Source organism: Palaemon carinicauda, chromosome 35 (assembly GCF_036898095.1).
Source record: "Palaemon carinicauda isolate YSFRI2023 chromosome 35, ASM3689809v2, whole genome shotgun sequence".
Lineage (NCBI taxonomy): Eukaryota > Metazoa > Arthropoda > Malacostraca > Decapoda > Palaemonidae > Palaemon > Palaemon carinicauda.
The window spans coordinates 13,557,477-13,572,820 of record NC_090759.1 but is presented as its reverse complement, the minus strand read 5'-3'; the positions used below and the strand labels follow the sequence as shown (position 1 = coordinate 13,572,820).

The window sequence follows — 15,344 nt, the reverse complement described above, 5'->3', positions numbered from 1 at the left end:
ATTTATTTCCAAACCTATCATGAAGTATCTTCCAAGCTTTGTCGTAAGCCTCTTGGGTGCCAAAAGAAATAAGATTATCAATGGCAGTTTTAGCCTGACCATCCGTATATTTACCTAAGTAGTACAATCTTCCAGCAGCATCATCTGTTTTATATTCAATTAATGTAATAAATGATGCTTTCCATTGAGGGTACTTCAGCAAATCTCCAGAAAATACCTCTGGTTCTTTAGCGGGTAAATTGTCTTTACGTTGCCTTGCAGCAAACAAGTTAGCTAGTTTCTCTAAGTTCTGATTTTGAAGATCAGCAAAACCTTTTAAAATATCCCATTGATAAACTTGACTGGACTGTACGTTATCATTATTGATAATGTTAGGTTGTTCATGAAAATCTGTCGGGTTCATGAGCGTGTAGCCTTGGTCTATTAACATCAGGTTGTGTATTGCAAGTGACGGCATTTTTGGGATCTACTATTAGCCTAGGTTCACCTATTACCTCATGGGATGCCTCATCTATAGTACTACAACCTAGCCTAGGCTCATTTGGTATTTTGAAATCTGAGTTCAGGTTTGTTTCTTGGCCTAGCCTAAGTTTACTTGGCTGTGAGTGTCCTATGGGCTGGTAATTATAATTATGGTCTAGCCTTGGTTTCCCTGGTTGTATGAAATCTGTTGGAAATCTAAACACCTGAGCATTTTGATTTAGATCAGTCATTGCCTTTATTTCTGCCTTCCTTTTGTCTAAATCTTTGTCTATACTATCTAAACCTCCAGCAAAGGAAAGGGACTTTTGTACACTGGAACCTGACAATGAATAATTTACAACTCTACTATCCTCAAGATATCTATGCAAGAGACCTTCAGTGGGTTGGGTATTTTCACCTAACGGAAAACTCAAGCATGACTGTGGATCAGTTTCATTTTCTTCCTCTAGAATTTTATTAACTGCACATATCTCAGCATTAGTGGCTTCAATTTCTTTGTCAATCTCTAATTTCTTTAAATCTGCTCTAGCCTTTTCCATTATGTCATGGTACTTTCTTTCTGTGCCTAACCTAGCCAGTTTTGTGCTTAGTTCTATTCTCTTAGTACTAGAAACACGTGAAGATTTACTTACACTTGTATGACGTGACCTACTAGATGAAGACTTTGACTTTAGAGAGACATTTGACATTTTATCTTGTTCATGTTTCATTTTTTCTTTTAATATTGTTAACCTAGTGTGACTTTCAAAGCATATTTCCTGGTAATTATACTCTAAACTCTGTACAATGTCAACCTCTGGTATTTCTGATTCTTTCACTTTGGAGAGAGTTATGTCAATATTCTTTAATTCTATTTGAAGCCTATTTGCAACATCCTGTAGTAGGCCTACATTACAATCATTTTTAGAAAGTGCCAAATCTGCTTCCTTATTTATCTTGCCTAACAATCTCTTTTGTTTTTTGAATTCATCAACCAGAAGATCAAAATTATACATCTTACCTTTTTCTGATTGCAATCTCACTTGTTTACCCATACTAGGTGATATAGGCCTAGGCCTAGGTTTCAATGAATGCAAGTCTTGCTCTTCATCTTGGCCTAAATGTTGATCTTCATGTTTCTCTTGTTCATTAAGCTCCATTTTGTCTTGATTCGTAGATTTTCCACGTTTCCTTGGTTAGGTTCGGCTCCTATTCTTGGGTTCATCAATCCTTAACCGAATTGTGTTATCTTGTTCTTGTGAACAGTACGTGGCTCTGTATTTATTTATTGATGTTAGCCCCGTTCAGTGTTGATTCTCAAATTGGGTTAATAACATTCCATGGTCCTTTATGTAGTTTATTATATAAACCATGAGCCATTAATTGAGTATAACTGAAAACAAAAGAAAACACTTTTAGGCTAATGCCTTCAAAACTGGTAGGATGCCATTGGCTATATCAAAGGTACAAATAAAAACATAACAAAACGGTACAAAAATACATACTATAAGCAAATTAACGTATCTTACCACAATTTTGGGGACTTAATCCATTAAATATACAACAAGAAGAAATCCATGACAAGTAAGTCACATTTCATGTGCTTGAATCTGAGGCAGCAGTTGTTGTGATTGTTTACATCTACCCAGTAGAGTGGGAAGTACCTCGTCCACCTTGGTGGAATGTATTTTAGTATTGTTTCAAGACTCAGATATAACTGGGTGTTCTAATGACAGTAACACAGGTCGGTACCTTTTCGCAGCAGCTGTGCCATCTTGCAGTAGAGATACTCAGATGGGCAGAAGACAACTCGGTGACTCTATCAGCTCGCTTCATTCCGGGCAAGCGAGATGTGCTAGCAGACAAGCTGAGCAGAGCGACTCAGATAGTTGGCACCGAGTGGTCTTTGAATCCTCTGATAGCCAACAAAGTCCTGACTTTGTGGGGTTCCCCGACTGTGGATCTGTTCGCAACGGCCCTGAATTTCAGGCTCCCGTTGTACTGCTCCCCAGTCCCGGATCCCCAAGCATCTTTGTCAAGATGCTTTTCAACAACGGTGGATAAACCTGGACGCTTACGCGTTTCCCCCGTTTTGTTTGATGAGAAAAGTCCTCAACCAGGTACGAGCAAGCAACAATTTGCAAATGACCCTCATAGCTCCGCTATGGCATCACGCAGAATGGTGCCCGGACCTTCTGCATCTCCTCATGGAGATCCCGAGGGAGCTTCCTCCACAACACGACCTCCTCAAACAACCACATGCCAACATCTTTCACAGAGCCGTAGCCTCGCTTCGACTTCACGCCTGGAGACTATCCAGCACCTCCTCACACAGAGAGGCTTTTCACAACTGGTTGCGAAAAGAATGGCTGGACACCTCAGGAAATCCACAGAGTCAGTCTACCACGCAAAGTGGTCAGTTTTCTGTGGTTGGTGTCGTGGAAGGGGTATCTCTCCCCTCGATGCCTCTGTTCCAACCATAGCGGATTTTCTTGTATCCCTTCGGGAAGAAAAGCTTCTCTCGGTCTCGGCAGTCAAAGGCTACCGCTCAGCCTTGAGTCTCGCCTTTAGACTGAAAGGAGTCGATATTTCCTCCTCGTTGGAACTTTCTTTGCTCTTACGCAGTTACTAGCTTACTTGCCCCCAGGCAGAGCTAAGACCTCCCCCTTGGAACGTGGTTCGGGTCCTCAGGTCTCTGAAGGGCTTCCCCTATGAACCACTACGCCAGGCCTCAGATTGCCACCTCACGTGGAAGACGGTGTTCCTGCTCGCTTTGGCTTCGACCAAGAGAGTCAGCGAACTTCATGGTCTATCTGCTGATGTCTCCCACTCTAGGAGATGGGGGGAAGTAATCCTCAACTTCGTCCTTGAGTTTGTAGCTAAGACTCAAAATCCGGGTGTGCCGGACTCCAGGTTCGGCCCATTTCGGATAGTCTTCGTTCTGTAATCGAAGATCCAGACCAACTGCTACTATGTCCAGTGAGGACTCTGAGGTGTTACTTGAAAAGAACAGCAAAAGCTCGCTCCCGTGTACGAGCACTTTTTGTCAGCACGGGGAAGGTCAAGAGGAGGGTCACGAGGAATACTATTTCCTCCTGGATAAGGAAAGTAATCGAATACGTTCTATATCCAGATCCTCCTCTATCCAACCGACCCAGAGCTCATGATGTCAGAGGCATTGCAACGTCTCTGGCGTTCAAGAAAAAATTTTCTGTGGCACAGGTATTGCAAGCGGGCATGTGGAAGCATCAGACGACCTTCACAGCCCACTACCTGAAAGACGTAACCCACAGGAGCATGGAAACCTCCATTGGTCCTGTGGTGGCCGCACAAGTGATCTAATGCCTCAGGCTCTTTGATGGACAAGTAGCAGAGGGTTGAGGGCTGAGGTTACCCGGGTTAGTCTAGGGTGAATGAAAAGAATGTCTGGCTCACTTCTTTCTTTCTCCTCCCCCCCTTGGGGAAATAGCTCCGCAAGACCAAAGCATAGCTGACCTCACCACTCTGCAGGTAAGAATCATTTCCCTTGTGCATCCTGGGTATAAATGAATACTTTGTTACGTCACCAATACCTCTTGAGGGAAGGTATTGGATATGTCTTAGAATCCTCGAGTTCCTACGTAAAGACAAGCCACGAGACTCTCTCACACAAGTTTCTGCAGGCCGCTATCAGTGAGTTTTCTTATAACTACTTTGATTTTAGCGAGGGTAGGTTTCAGTCTACTATCGATCACAGATCGAAATAGAGAGGACCCTGGGTCATGACCAAGGCTAGTTGGTAAGGACTTCCTCCCTCCTAAGAGTAAGTCACCCCAATAAATAGTGAAGGTTTGTATCTGTGTCGGAACAAATAACAAATTTGGAAATAATTTGTATTTTTCCTAACCTACAAACCTGAAGCTATTTATACAAATTGGCCCACCACCCTGTCCCCCTAGAAGTCCTGTCAGAAAGCAAAAGTGGTTACTCAACCGACAGTAGCTAGTCTACCCCAACCCCCTCCCGCTAACTAGCGGATGGGGTAATTATCCCTCACTAAAATTGTCTTGGCTGTTTTTCAGCGTTGCCGAAAGTAATACCCTAATAAATAGCTTCAGGTTTGTATGTTAGGAAAAATACAAATTATTTCCAAATTTTTTATTTTTTGGGCTCAGGCCATGTCGTCCTGATGGAAGTTTACCAGAGCATTAATGTATCCGTGGATTTCCCAGTTGTACCTTAAACCTCAAGGCAATATTTCTTTGGTCATTTAGACCTTAGAGACCTATGACATTACCGTTAAATGTCATTACTTCTAATCATGAACTATGTTAGTGCTTCCTTCCCCCCACAGGGAAGAGTCATGCTAGACTCGGAAAAAAAGTCTTGAAGTTTGCATATTTCATATGACCAACCTAGTAACCAAAAGGGCATACAGGTCTTACTGTATGCCTTAAGCCAAAGTTTGTATTTATAAACCCAACATGGGTACATGTAAGCCACCGTAGCATCCAAGGTATATCAGCCCAGCTGTATACCACAGCAGACAAGTTCCTATCTGTATCGAAACAAGGTAAGCCTGGCCAGAAAAGGTTTGTTTACGTTTAGGAACAAATTTACTATATTTATTCAATGTAATTATGCAGAATTGTAAGGAATAAAAGTAATGCTCAGACATAACTTTATTTATATATATGTTTATATATGTTTAGGGCGAAATATATATATGTTTAGGGCGAAATAAGATGCACAAAACCATTAGACATTTATTGTCAAACAATAAACCAAAATTCAGCATACATTTCATAATAATGAAAAAAATGCAAGTGAAATAGAATTTACAAACATAGATCCAACAAAACAAATCAGAAATACTTGTTTTACCTGAAAACAAAAATTTATGCCACTCAATTGAAAATTTTGATAATTTTCTAATGTGTTTCTGAGAAGTCTGTTTATTTACACTTGTGTAAAAACACACGGCAATTGTGTTAAGTCTATGTTTCTTCGCCTTTATACACTGGAACAGTCCATAATGTCACTTTGATGACATCTCACTTACCATGCTGCACTATAATGTGCCAACATGTACACCCTCTAGAATTATAGTCCCAAATAATTCACTGTTCCTCGCAGCACTAAGCGACAGGTTTTAGTACACTACCTGCCGCCACCACGTATTTCTTTAATTCTTCCACTTGCTTCGCGTAGTGTTTGAAAAACACTCTGGATGACTTCCATCCAGTAAACGAGCGAAGGCTGTCGAAATCCATAAGCTGGAAAAAGTTTAACGATGAAGCAACTTTCCTAGGATCATGACCTGCGGGTGTACTGTCAGAATCTGCTCTGCGAGTAAAGTAGGTGATCTTCGCCCTTAGTTGTTTCAGGGATAAGTTTGAGCCCGATGTTTCTCCTTTAAAGAACTGTCCTCCCCTGAAGTCTAAAGTTCTACGAAGATAGACCTTTAGACACTACTGGACACTGCGAGACATCTTCCTTCAGAGAGCAGATTCTCCAGGGACCCCACCTCTTGGTGGGTAGCTCGTTCTTGGTAAGAAACGGGTCGGGAAAGAGATTTAGTTCTCCCGTTTCAGTAAAATGGATATGGCCCTCTTCCCTAGAAAGGGCCACTATCTCACTAACTCTAGCCCCTGAGGCTAGAGCAAACAAGAAAATAACTTTTTGAGTCAAATCTTTCAGAGAGCAATTTTCATTATTCAGTATTGAAGCCAAATGTACAGTAGTACTTTATCCAAAGACCATGAAATGGGCCGTGGAGGTGCTGCCGGCCTAAGCCTAGCACAGGCCTTAGGGAATTTGTTAAAAATTTAATTAGAAAAGTCTACTTGGTAAGCGTAAAGGAAGGGTCTAGTCAAGGCAGATTTACACGTAGTTATCGTGTTGGCTGCTAAACCTTGTTCATGAACGTGAATAAAGAAAGATAAGCAGAAATCTGTTGAGATTTCCATTGGTTTCTTTGCCTCGACAAAGGCCACCCCCTTCTTCCAAGATGACTCGTATTGCCTTCTGGTGGATTTAGACTTATATTCCTCTAAGAAGTCTATACTCTCTTTCGAGATCCCAAACCTCTTTCTTACTGCTAGGTAGAGAAAATCATGAGATGAAGGTGTTGGGTTTTCTGTAATGAAGCGAAGACAGTCGACTCCTGTACTTATTGAGATAAAACTGGGTCCGGCAGGGGAATCAGCCTCGGCTGCAATTTCAATACTAGAGGGAACCAGTTGCTCCGGGGCCACTGGAGAGCCTCTAGGGCTGTTGTTCCTTGAAAAGATCTCAGCTTGTTGAGGACCTTCATCAGCAGGTTGGATGGAGGAAACATAAATCCTGTTCCAACTGTTCCAGTCGAGGGACATGGTGTCCACTGCTTCCGTTAGAGGGTCCTCGTATGGGGCCACGTATCGAGGAAGTTTCTTGTTGTCGCTCGTCGCGAAGAGGTCGATCTGCAGTTCCGGGACTTGATGTAAGGTGAAGGAGAATGATCTTGCATCTAGGGACCATTCTAACTCTATCGGAGTTAGCCTGGATAAAGCGTCCACCGTCACATTGCGGAACCCTTGAAGGTGAACTTCTGATAAGTGCCATCTCTTCTTTTCTGCTAAGCGGAAGATGGCCAACATTACTTGGTTGAGTTGAGGTGATCTCGAGCCTTGACGATTCAGACATCTTATTACCACCTCGCTGTCCAGAATCAGTCTTATGTGGACCGAAAGGCGAGGGGATAATTTCTTCAGTGTAAGGAAGACTGCCATGGCCTCCAAAATGTTGATGTGGAAGGTCTTGAATAGAGAGGACCAAGTTCCTTGAACTTTCCGATGATGAGAGTGACCTCCCCGTCCTTCCAATGATGCGTCCATGTGGATGATGACAGGGTGGAGGCGGTTGCAGAGGTGTTGACCTCTTCAAATTTTTGGCCTCCGACCATGGCTTGAGAAGTGATCGAAGTCGGATCGGTATTGGTCTTCTTATATCTCTTTGAGCGTTTGATGCGTATCTTCTCAAGACTCTGATGCATCTTTTAGCTGTGCTCTTAGCACTGGGTCTGTCACTGATGCAAACTGGAGGGAGCCCAGCACTCTCTCCTGTTGGCATCTTGAAATCCTGTTGGATTTTAGTAGTCTCTTGACAGATCCCACTATCTCTCTCCTCTTCTTTAATGGAATGGAGAGGCGATGTGACTGTAAGTTCCAATGTATACCTAGCCATTGAAACTTCTGAGCTGGAGACAGTCAAGACGTTTTGGTGTTGATTTTGAATCTCAGATGTTCCAGGAACTGGATCACTTTCTTGGATGCTTGCATGCATTTTGTCTCTGATGCTGCCCACACCAGGCAATCGTCCAGGTAGGATATCACCTGGACACCTTGTAGGCGTAGTTGTTGAACGACTGCTTCTGCAAGCTTTGTGAAGATCTTTGGGGCTATGTTTAGTCTGAAGGGCATGGCTCTGAAAGCGTACTTTCTTTTTTGTAGCTTGAATCCTAGGTAGGAGGAGAGATGGCGATTGATCGGAATGTGCCAATAGGCATCTGCCATGTCTATTGAGACTGTGTATGCCCTTTTGGGCAGCAGGGCCCTTATGTGTTGAAGGGTCAGCATCTTGAACTTGTCATTTTCTATGAACTTGTTGAGTGGCGACAAATCCAGAATGACTCTGAGTTTGTCCGAGTCCTTCTTGGGAACACAAAACAGCCTTCTTTGGAATTTGATGGACTTTGCTCTCCTTATCACCCATTTGCTCAAGAGCTCTCGGGTATATTCTTCCAGAACGGGGGTGGAGTGTTGGAAGAATTGAGGGAATGATGGTGGAGCTGTCCTCCAGCTCCAACCCAGTCCGTTCTTGATTAGGCTGTGGGCCCAGGGATCGAAGGTCGAACAATCCCGAAATAGTCGGAGTCGTCCTCCTACCGGAAGCATCTCATTGCTTCTGGTTTCCGGAGGGCTTGCCTCCTTGACCGCATCCTCCCCTACCCCCTCTTCCTCTCGAGGGACGTCTAGAGGAACCTCTGTTTGACCCCCTACCTTTAGGGTGAAAGGTAGTGGTCTGCCTCTCATAGGCGGGAGTGAAGGCTGGTGACTGAGTCACCACCTGCAGGGGTACCATCTGGTAGGTGGGCTGGGGCTGTGCCACCGCGGTCATGGGAATTTGTTGTTGTTGTTGTTGTCTAGCAGGGCGAGAAGGCAACCTTGGTCTCTTTGTCTTCCGTTTCGGGTGGGGACCCTCATCCGGGGAAGACTTCCTCTTAGCCGACATGCCCCATTTCTGGAGAAGATTCCTATTCTCCGTGGCAGCCTTGTCGACTATTCCTTTGACCACTTCATTCGGGAAGAGGTCTTTCCCCCAGATGTTGGAAGATATCAACTTCCTGGGTTCGTGTCTTACCGCAGCCAAGGCAAACACGAACTCCCTACAAGCCCTTCTAGCCCTAAGAAAGCTATAAATGTCTTTAGTTAGGGTTGCCAAGTGTGTTTTGGCTATGATCATGAACATATCTGGGGACCTATGTTCACTGCCCATTGCCTCCAGGGTCACCTGGAGGGACAGAGAGGCAGCAAGCCTTTCTTTCGTGTCCTGATCCCTACGCAGGAGAAACTCTGACAACTTGGGAAGGTTTTCGCTAAACTGACGTCCAGCGATATCGGCCTCCAACTTCCCGACTGAGAAGGTAAGCTGAATATCCTTCCAGTCTTTATGATCTGTCAGCAGGGCTAGGGAAAGGGGCCTACACTCCTCCAGTGTAGGGCAAGGTTTCCCAGCTTTCACTGCCTTGGTCACGGCCTTGAATTCTTTTTCCGCAAAGGGGAAGGCCATTGTTGCTGGAGCAGGAAAGGAAGGGTGTTTCTTACTCAGGGCTGGCACCTTAGAGTTGGTGAAGCCCCTGTCCTTTAGACTGCTGGCTAGCAAAGCTTGAGCCTTTGTATGGTCAAGCACTATGACCTCCTTGGGCTCTGTCTCCTCCTTGGATATAGGTTCTGTACTTAGACGAACAAAGCAGTCAGGATAGGACTCGAAGCTGGGCCAGAACTCAATGTCCTCGATAAGGACAGCTCCCAGCTTTTCTTAGATGAAGATCTTGCCGTTCGTTATTGGCATGTACTCGGCATGCCTCCATGGGTTTACCTCGGAGCACGAGGGAAGATCCTTCACATTAAGTCTCCTATGAGACCCACGGGACGCTGCAAGCTGGTGAATCTCCTTCCTTAGCGCAGCTTCCCTTTCTTCGCCCTTCTTCTGAAAGGTCTCCATCATGGCTCTGATGGCAGACAGGGTGTCATCCGACTTATCAGGTGGAGGAGCGGAGGACGTAGAGGGCACTGGTCCTGGGGCAGGAACCGACGAAACAGACACTGTTTCGACTTCATCCTCTTCCGTCTCTGGAGCCAACGTTGACTCCTCTTCTTGACCTTCAGCCAGAAGGTCCTTTTCGGTGTCCTCTGACACCTCTGACATCCTCTCATCATCTAGATGGATGTCCTTCATCGCATCTGAGACATCCCTGTCCACGGCTATCTGGATGCAAGGGATCTCAGGGTGTGGCTGAGGAATGACAGCATCCGCAGATGCTTTGGGGAATAGATAGGCCCTCATACGCTCATTGGGGAGGTAAGGCCCCGTGGCATTTTTCTGAAAGCCACGAACCCATCTGCGCAGCTCGTTCCGAGCTGCATCCCTTGACTCTGTTGTCTTGGGGTTCTCAAAAACCTCATAAACCAAGTCTTTGCACACTGTACATACCTGGGGGTCTCAATATTTGAGAGGTCCCTTGGTGATGGAACAATGGGAGTGCGTCCTACACTCCAGGTGGCCGCAGAAGTTCCTGCCACGCACGTTGCAGAAGACGCTGCCGCACTTCATATGGTCCTCCTGTAAAGAGAGGAAAATAAAATGAGTATAATGTAGTTCATCTCACTAGATAAACTAATAAATATTATTAATAATATTTTCCATTTTATTTTATTGCATATAGCTTAGGATAGATAAGCTAGAAATGAATTAGGAAAGACACATACGTGTGTTTTCCACCCAGCCAATTGTTGTGACCTCTCTCAATATTAACCCTAGGGTTATCCTCCTCAGGAGGCCCGGTGGAAGAGTCTAGCTTATAAGGATAGAAGAGTGTAACTAACACTAACTTCCAAAAGGATTAATAATGAGGGTCATTAATAACTGATCATCTTATAAGATCTCACAATAGACTACGCCTGGACACACATAGTATGTTGGAAAATTTAACTACTGTATACTTTTATACCATAGTTTTCTTTCTGCAGTATGCTCTATACAACAGATGTACTGGCTACTGTATATACATATACTGTTGTTGCCGCCAGCATGTAGCCAGCAAGGTTAGTACCTAAGGCACAGTTCAACTGACACAATATTGAAAATTTAGTAGCTGGCGGCTTACTGGACGCCGGCGGGTCACCGGCTGTCGGCACACTAGCCCAGACAGCATTCTATGTGACAGGGTAGTTGCCGGTAGACCGAACTCGGCAGGCTCTTGCCAGCTAAGTCAGTTATGTCAGTGAATCATTGGCTGTCAGCCCACAAGTCTAGCCAGCATTTTGCCGGCTAGGTTAGTGGCCGGCAGCCGCCAGTTAGGTTAGTACCCAGCGGCACTAGCCAAGAGAGAGAGAGAAAGCAAGGAATGAAGGGTGATGTAAGAGCACTGTCTCACTTCCTTCCTCCGGAATGAGGGTTCTAATGGAAGGGGAGAATATAAAATAATCAAGCTCCCACCCATCCACCTCCATTGCCGGTCCCTGCCGATCATAGGATGTGAATGGCAGCCCAAGGGAGGACTGAAGAACACTCTAAAGTAAATGGATCTTCTGCCGGCAGCTGGTCCTGCCGACACTGTTATCCCAGAGCTCTGTGTCCGATAGGGAAGCTGAACGACTAGGCCATACAAGCAGAAGCCCAAGCCAGCCCTACAACCTGCCGGCAAGCGGTGAGATTGCAGGACGACGGCCAAAGGGATGTGATGGCTAGGCCATCACTAAAGGACAGAATGTGGAGGGAAAAAGGGTCCTGTATAAAGTGTGAGAGGAGGCGGCAGTATGCCGGTCCTACCACACCTTGAGGAAGCTCTGTTTCAGTATCGGCGCCATCCTAGGCGGACGGAGAATTCATTCCCCAGCCTAGGGTCTGCCAATACAGTAAAGGGGCCAGCAATCATCTAGCCGCCGCCCTTAATCATAGAGAAACAGAGTTCCAGTGCCGGCGCCATCCTAGGCAGCAGAATAATCTCTATTCTTCAGCCTAGGGTCTGCGAGCACAGGACTAGTCGACTAAACCACAGGGAGAAGGGGGAATCACATGACCCCTTCAAGTGCAGTCTAGGGAGGTAAAGCCTCTTATGCCAACAACCAAACCCGATAGGGGAATGCATTCACCCTGTCGACCAGTTGCCGGCACACAACAAGTACTCTGAGGCTCTGACCTAAACCCAAAGCTTACCATCTGCAGCTAGGGGAAGGGGCGGAAAAAACCTTAGCCTAGTCTTGCCTGAATGACAACTCGAAGCAAGACCAACCAGGATTGTAGCCTTAGGCTACACTCAGAGGGAAGGAGGGATTACCCTATATATGAGGGTAACTGGGGAGGTTGTATGAAAGTATACTAAAGCCCCTAGGCTACTAGCCTAGTGACAGTGAGATCGACTACCTAGCTCATCGAAGGTCTTTCGTATACTATCTTGGAAGAGGAAATTTTATATGCAATCAATATATCTTACTTGTGTAAATTGCCTAATATCTTCATTTAAATTTATTAGCACCAGGAACACATTATATCATGCAATAAAGTAAACTATAACGCCTAGGCTAGGAAGCCTAGCGTAAACATGATCGGCTACCTAATTCGCCGAAACTAATGTGAATACTATTGGCATAATATAATTAATTCCTAGCAATGAAGACTAAATAGCTAATTATTTTTATTTAAGCTATTATACCGGGAAAGTCTTTCTGGCTAACTAAATAACTCACGCGTTACGAACGACAGCGCCGAAGATGCCTCCGGTTCAGGCAATAGCTCTGCCAAAAAATTAGTTTAATTCGATTCAACTTTTTTTACTTTACGGCCAGAGCTAAATCTATACAGCATAAGAATCAAATACTCAACTTTCCAGTGGCAGAAGAGGCTGGAGATTGCATAATAAATCCAAATTATGAGAGAGCACTGGGAAAACCACCGAGCAAGATCGCTACAGAAAAAGGAATAAAGATGGCGGCGATTATGGCGCCATCTGGGTACTCAAACAGTAACGGAGGAAGGGAACCTTATTAACGGCTCCTCTTTTATTTTGCCACTTTTCCCCCTCGAAGCGTAAACGCTATGTGGCATGTCAAGAATACGTCCCCTGATATTATGCAATATCTTAAAAGGAAACTTTAAAGATATTCGCGCCAGGAGTTAGAATTCTGGAGACCTTAAGTTAAATTCTCTGGGAATATCACTGTAGTCAAATATACCCTAGGAAGCTACTTAAAGGAACCTTCCATCAGGATGACATGACCTGAGCCCAAAAATGGTTATTTGAATAAAACACCTCAAAGACAAATCCAGCCATTTTATTTAGCTGTATTTGCAGTTTCAAAGTTTCCCAGGTACATATATTCTATCTTAAAGACATAAGTAGCATTTGCTCCTGGACCCATTGGTAGGCAGCTGCCCTTTTCATTCTTTTGACTTTACTTTTTATTCACTTTCTTCAATTAATCAAACCCAATTTTCATTAATTTCATGTTATTAGCCTGAATATCATATCAATAATTTTGGTATCTTGCATTTGTGTTTTTCCATTGGTAAATGTTTTATCGTATTAAATTGCACTACCAGGTATGTTATCAAATATCACTTTTTTCTGGTGTTAGAGTGTAATTTATTTTATACCTGTAGCTTTGATTTTAGAAAAAAAAATTGGTTTGTCACTGCCTTTGGTCATCTCATTTCCAAAATGATTATACTGTACTTTTAACCGTAGTGCCACTTTCGGTTGCTGGTCCAGAAGGTTTTGGTGCTTCAGGCATTGTAAAGTCCTCTTCTGTGTTTTCATTCAAAGAGACTCATTAAAGTAAGTGTTGCTTCCCTTCAAATTACTGTAAAAGCTTTTGTTGTCATATTTATGCATATGGAATATATAAAACATATGTTCTCCAATGATGATCATAATTTCTTTGGTATCAGTATCTGTACTGAAGAAGAATGCTATTGATGGCAATCCTCTTGAAGGGATAGCCCTTTGCTCTATGAGGATGATGTTGTTTTATGTTCCTATTTTGCTACTCTTCCTTCCTTCAAGGATGAGGTTCCCAATTACAGGACAGCATCCTTGCTATACTTCATGAGAACATTTGAAATAGGACCTTGGATAGACCCCATTCCACCCAGGCAGGTTATAATCTAATATTACAAAGTAAATGAGACGTATTTCTGTTACTTTATTAAAACAAAATACTGTAAATCATTTTAGCCAACTTTCGGGTTAATATACACTGATTTCAGGATGTTGCAGGTTTCACCCTTTTAATTTTTTTTTTATTGAGTTTTAATATTTTATGTAATTTTATTACTAGCATTATTATATTTTTTTACACTTAAGCCCTTTAAATTATGAAAAAGTCAGTCTGTCATTATGTGCTCCATGTCTTTTTTGTGTTCTGCAATGATTTGCTGTTTCTGATAGGTAAAATATATCCTAATTTTTCTTGTGCCCTTGCATCTTCTTTCCTATAAGTTTGCTTTGATCTAGTTATCACGCTCTCTTCTGTATGACCATTTGTGTACTTAAGAATTTTATATAACAAAGTATAAGCAATACACTGGCATTCATAAAGTTATAGATTTACTTGCATAAATTAACTTCACTAAATTTGCAATCCAATGCTACAATTAATTCTTTTCCCTTCATTGGTGACTAATTTCAGGAAGGATATAAAAAATCTAAAAGAGGGAGAAGAGGAGAAAACTAAAGCATACTGCGCTTTATGCATTGTTCGAGGTGGTTATGACCCATTATTGTTAAGTCAGTTGTCTGGAATGAAGGAACTTGTTGTCCAGCAGAAGACACCTGTAAGAGTCCTGCACAGAAGACCATTGTTAACTCGTCCTAGGATTATTCATGAAATGCGGGCTTCCTGCATTGACAGTTTCTTTTTCAAGGTATCTTTCATCTTATTACTTAATCAGTTGCTGTTATGCTTAAAATTTGTTATTGCACAGGGGAAATTGTAATTAATCTTTGTTACCTAAGAACTTATATAAACTTCTGTAAATTTTGTGGATCTGAGTTCAAAGCCTTCATGAAATTATAATCGGAAAGTGTGCATCTGGCTGATGAAGTAAGTGATAGGACATTTTGTAGTATTTTATTTCATGATTCTATACCTCTATTTATTGGTTTCAGTAATGCATAAAGAGCTAGATATTTATATTTCAATGAAACTTATGTGTGATTCATAATGCCATTATTTGCAATGCGTGAACTTCACAATCTTAGAATAAAAAACAAAACTTCTCTCTCTCTACCCCTATAGTCTCCCCTCTGTGCACTTTGTTTTTCTCTTTGAAATTCTGTTTCTTACTTTCAAACAGAATAAAAAAGTAGGCTAGACAAACTTATTAACAAATCAGGAGAGACAATTATGATTTAAGCAATATCTGCCTTTACATCTTTATTCCCACTGTTCTTGATAATTAGTTTCAACCTCCCAACCAACCTTTGTTGCCTTAGAAAAGAAGAAATAAAAAGTAATACCTTGATTAGAATTTTCCCCTGAAGCATTACATCCTTATGCTTCCCAGCTGTATCTAGCACCCTTATTGCCCTTTGCTTATCTAAAGAATTAGAGCATTTGGAACATCTTTTTTTCGGATCACAC

At 42.9% G+C, this 15,344-nt stretch overlaps 1 protein-coding gene across 1 annotated transcript in view; it reads left to right on the top strand.

Annotated features, from left to right (window-relative positions):
* The window catches only part of Pus10 (Pseudouridine synthase 10), a 219,546-nt gene that overhangs the window by 171,556 nt on the left and 32,646 nt on the right, over window positions 1–15,344 (top strand). The window contains exon 8 of the mRNA XM_068358729.1: window positions 14,391–14,625. Coding sequence (XP_068214830.1) covers window positions 14,391–14,625 — 235 coding nt within the window. The remainder of the gene's footprint in view (window positions 1–14,390; window positions 14,626–15,344) is intronic.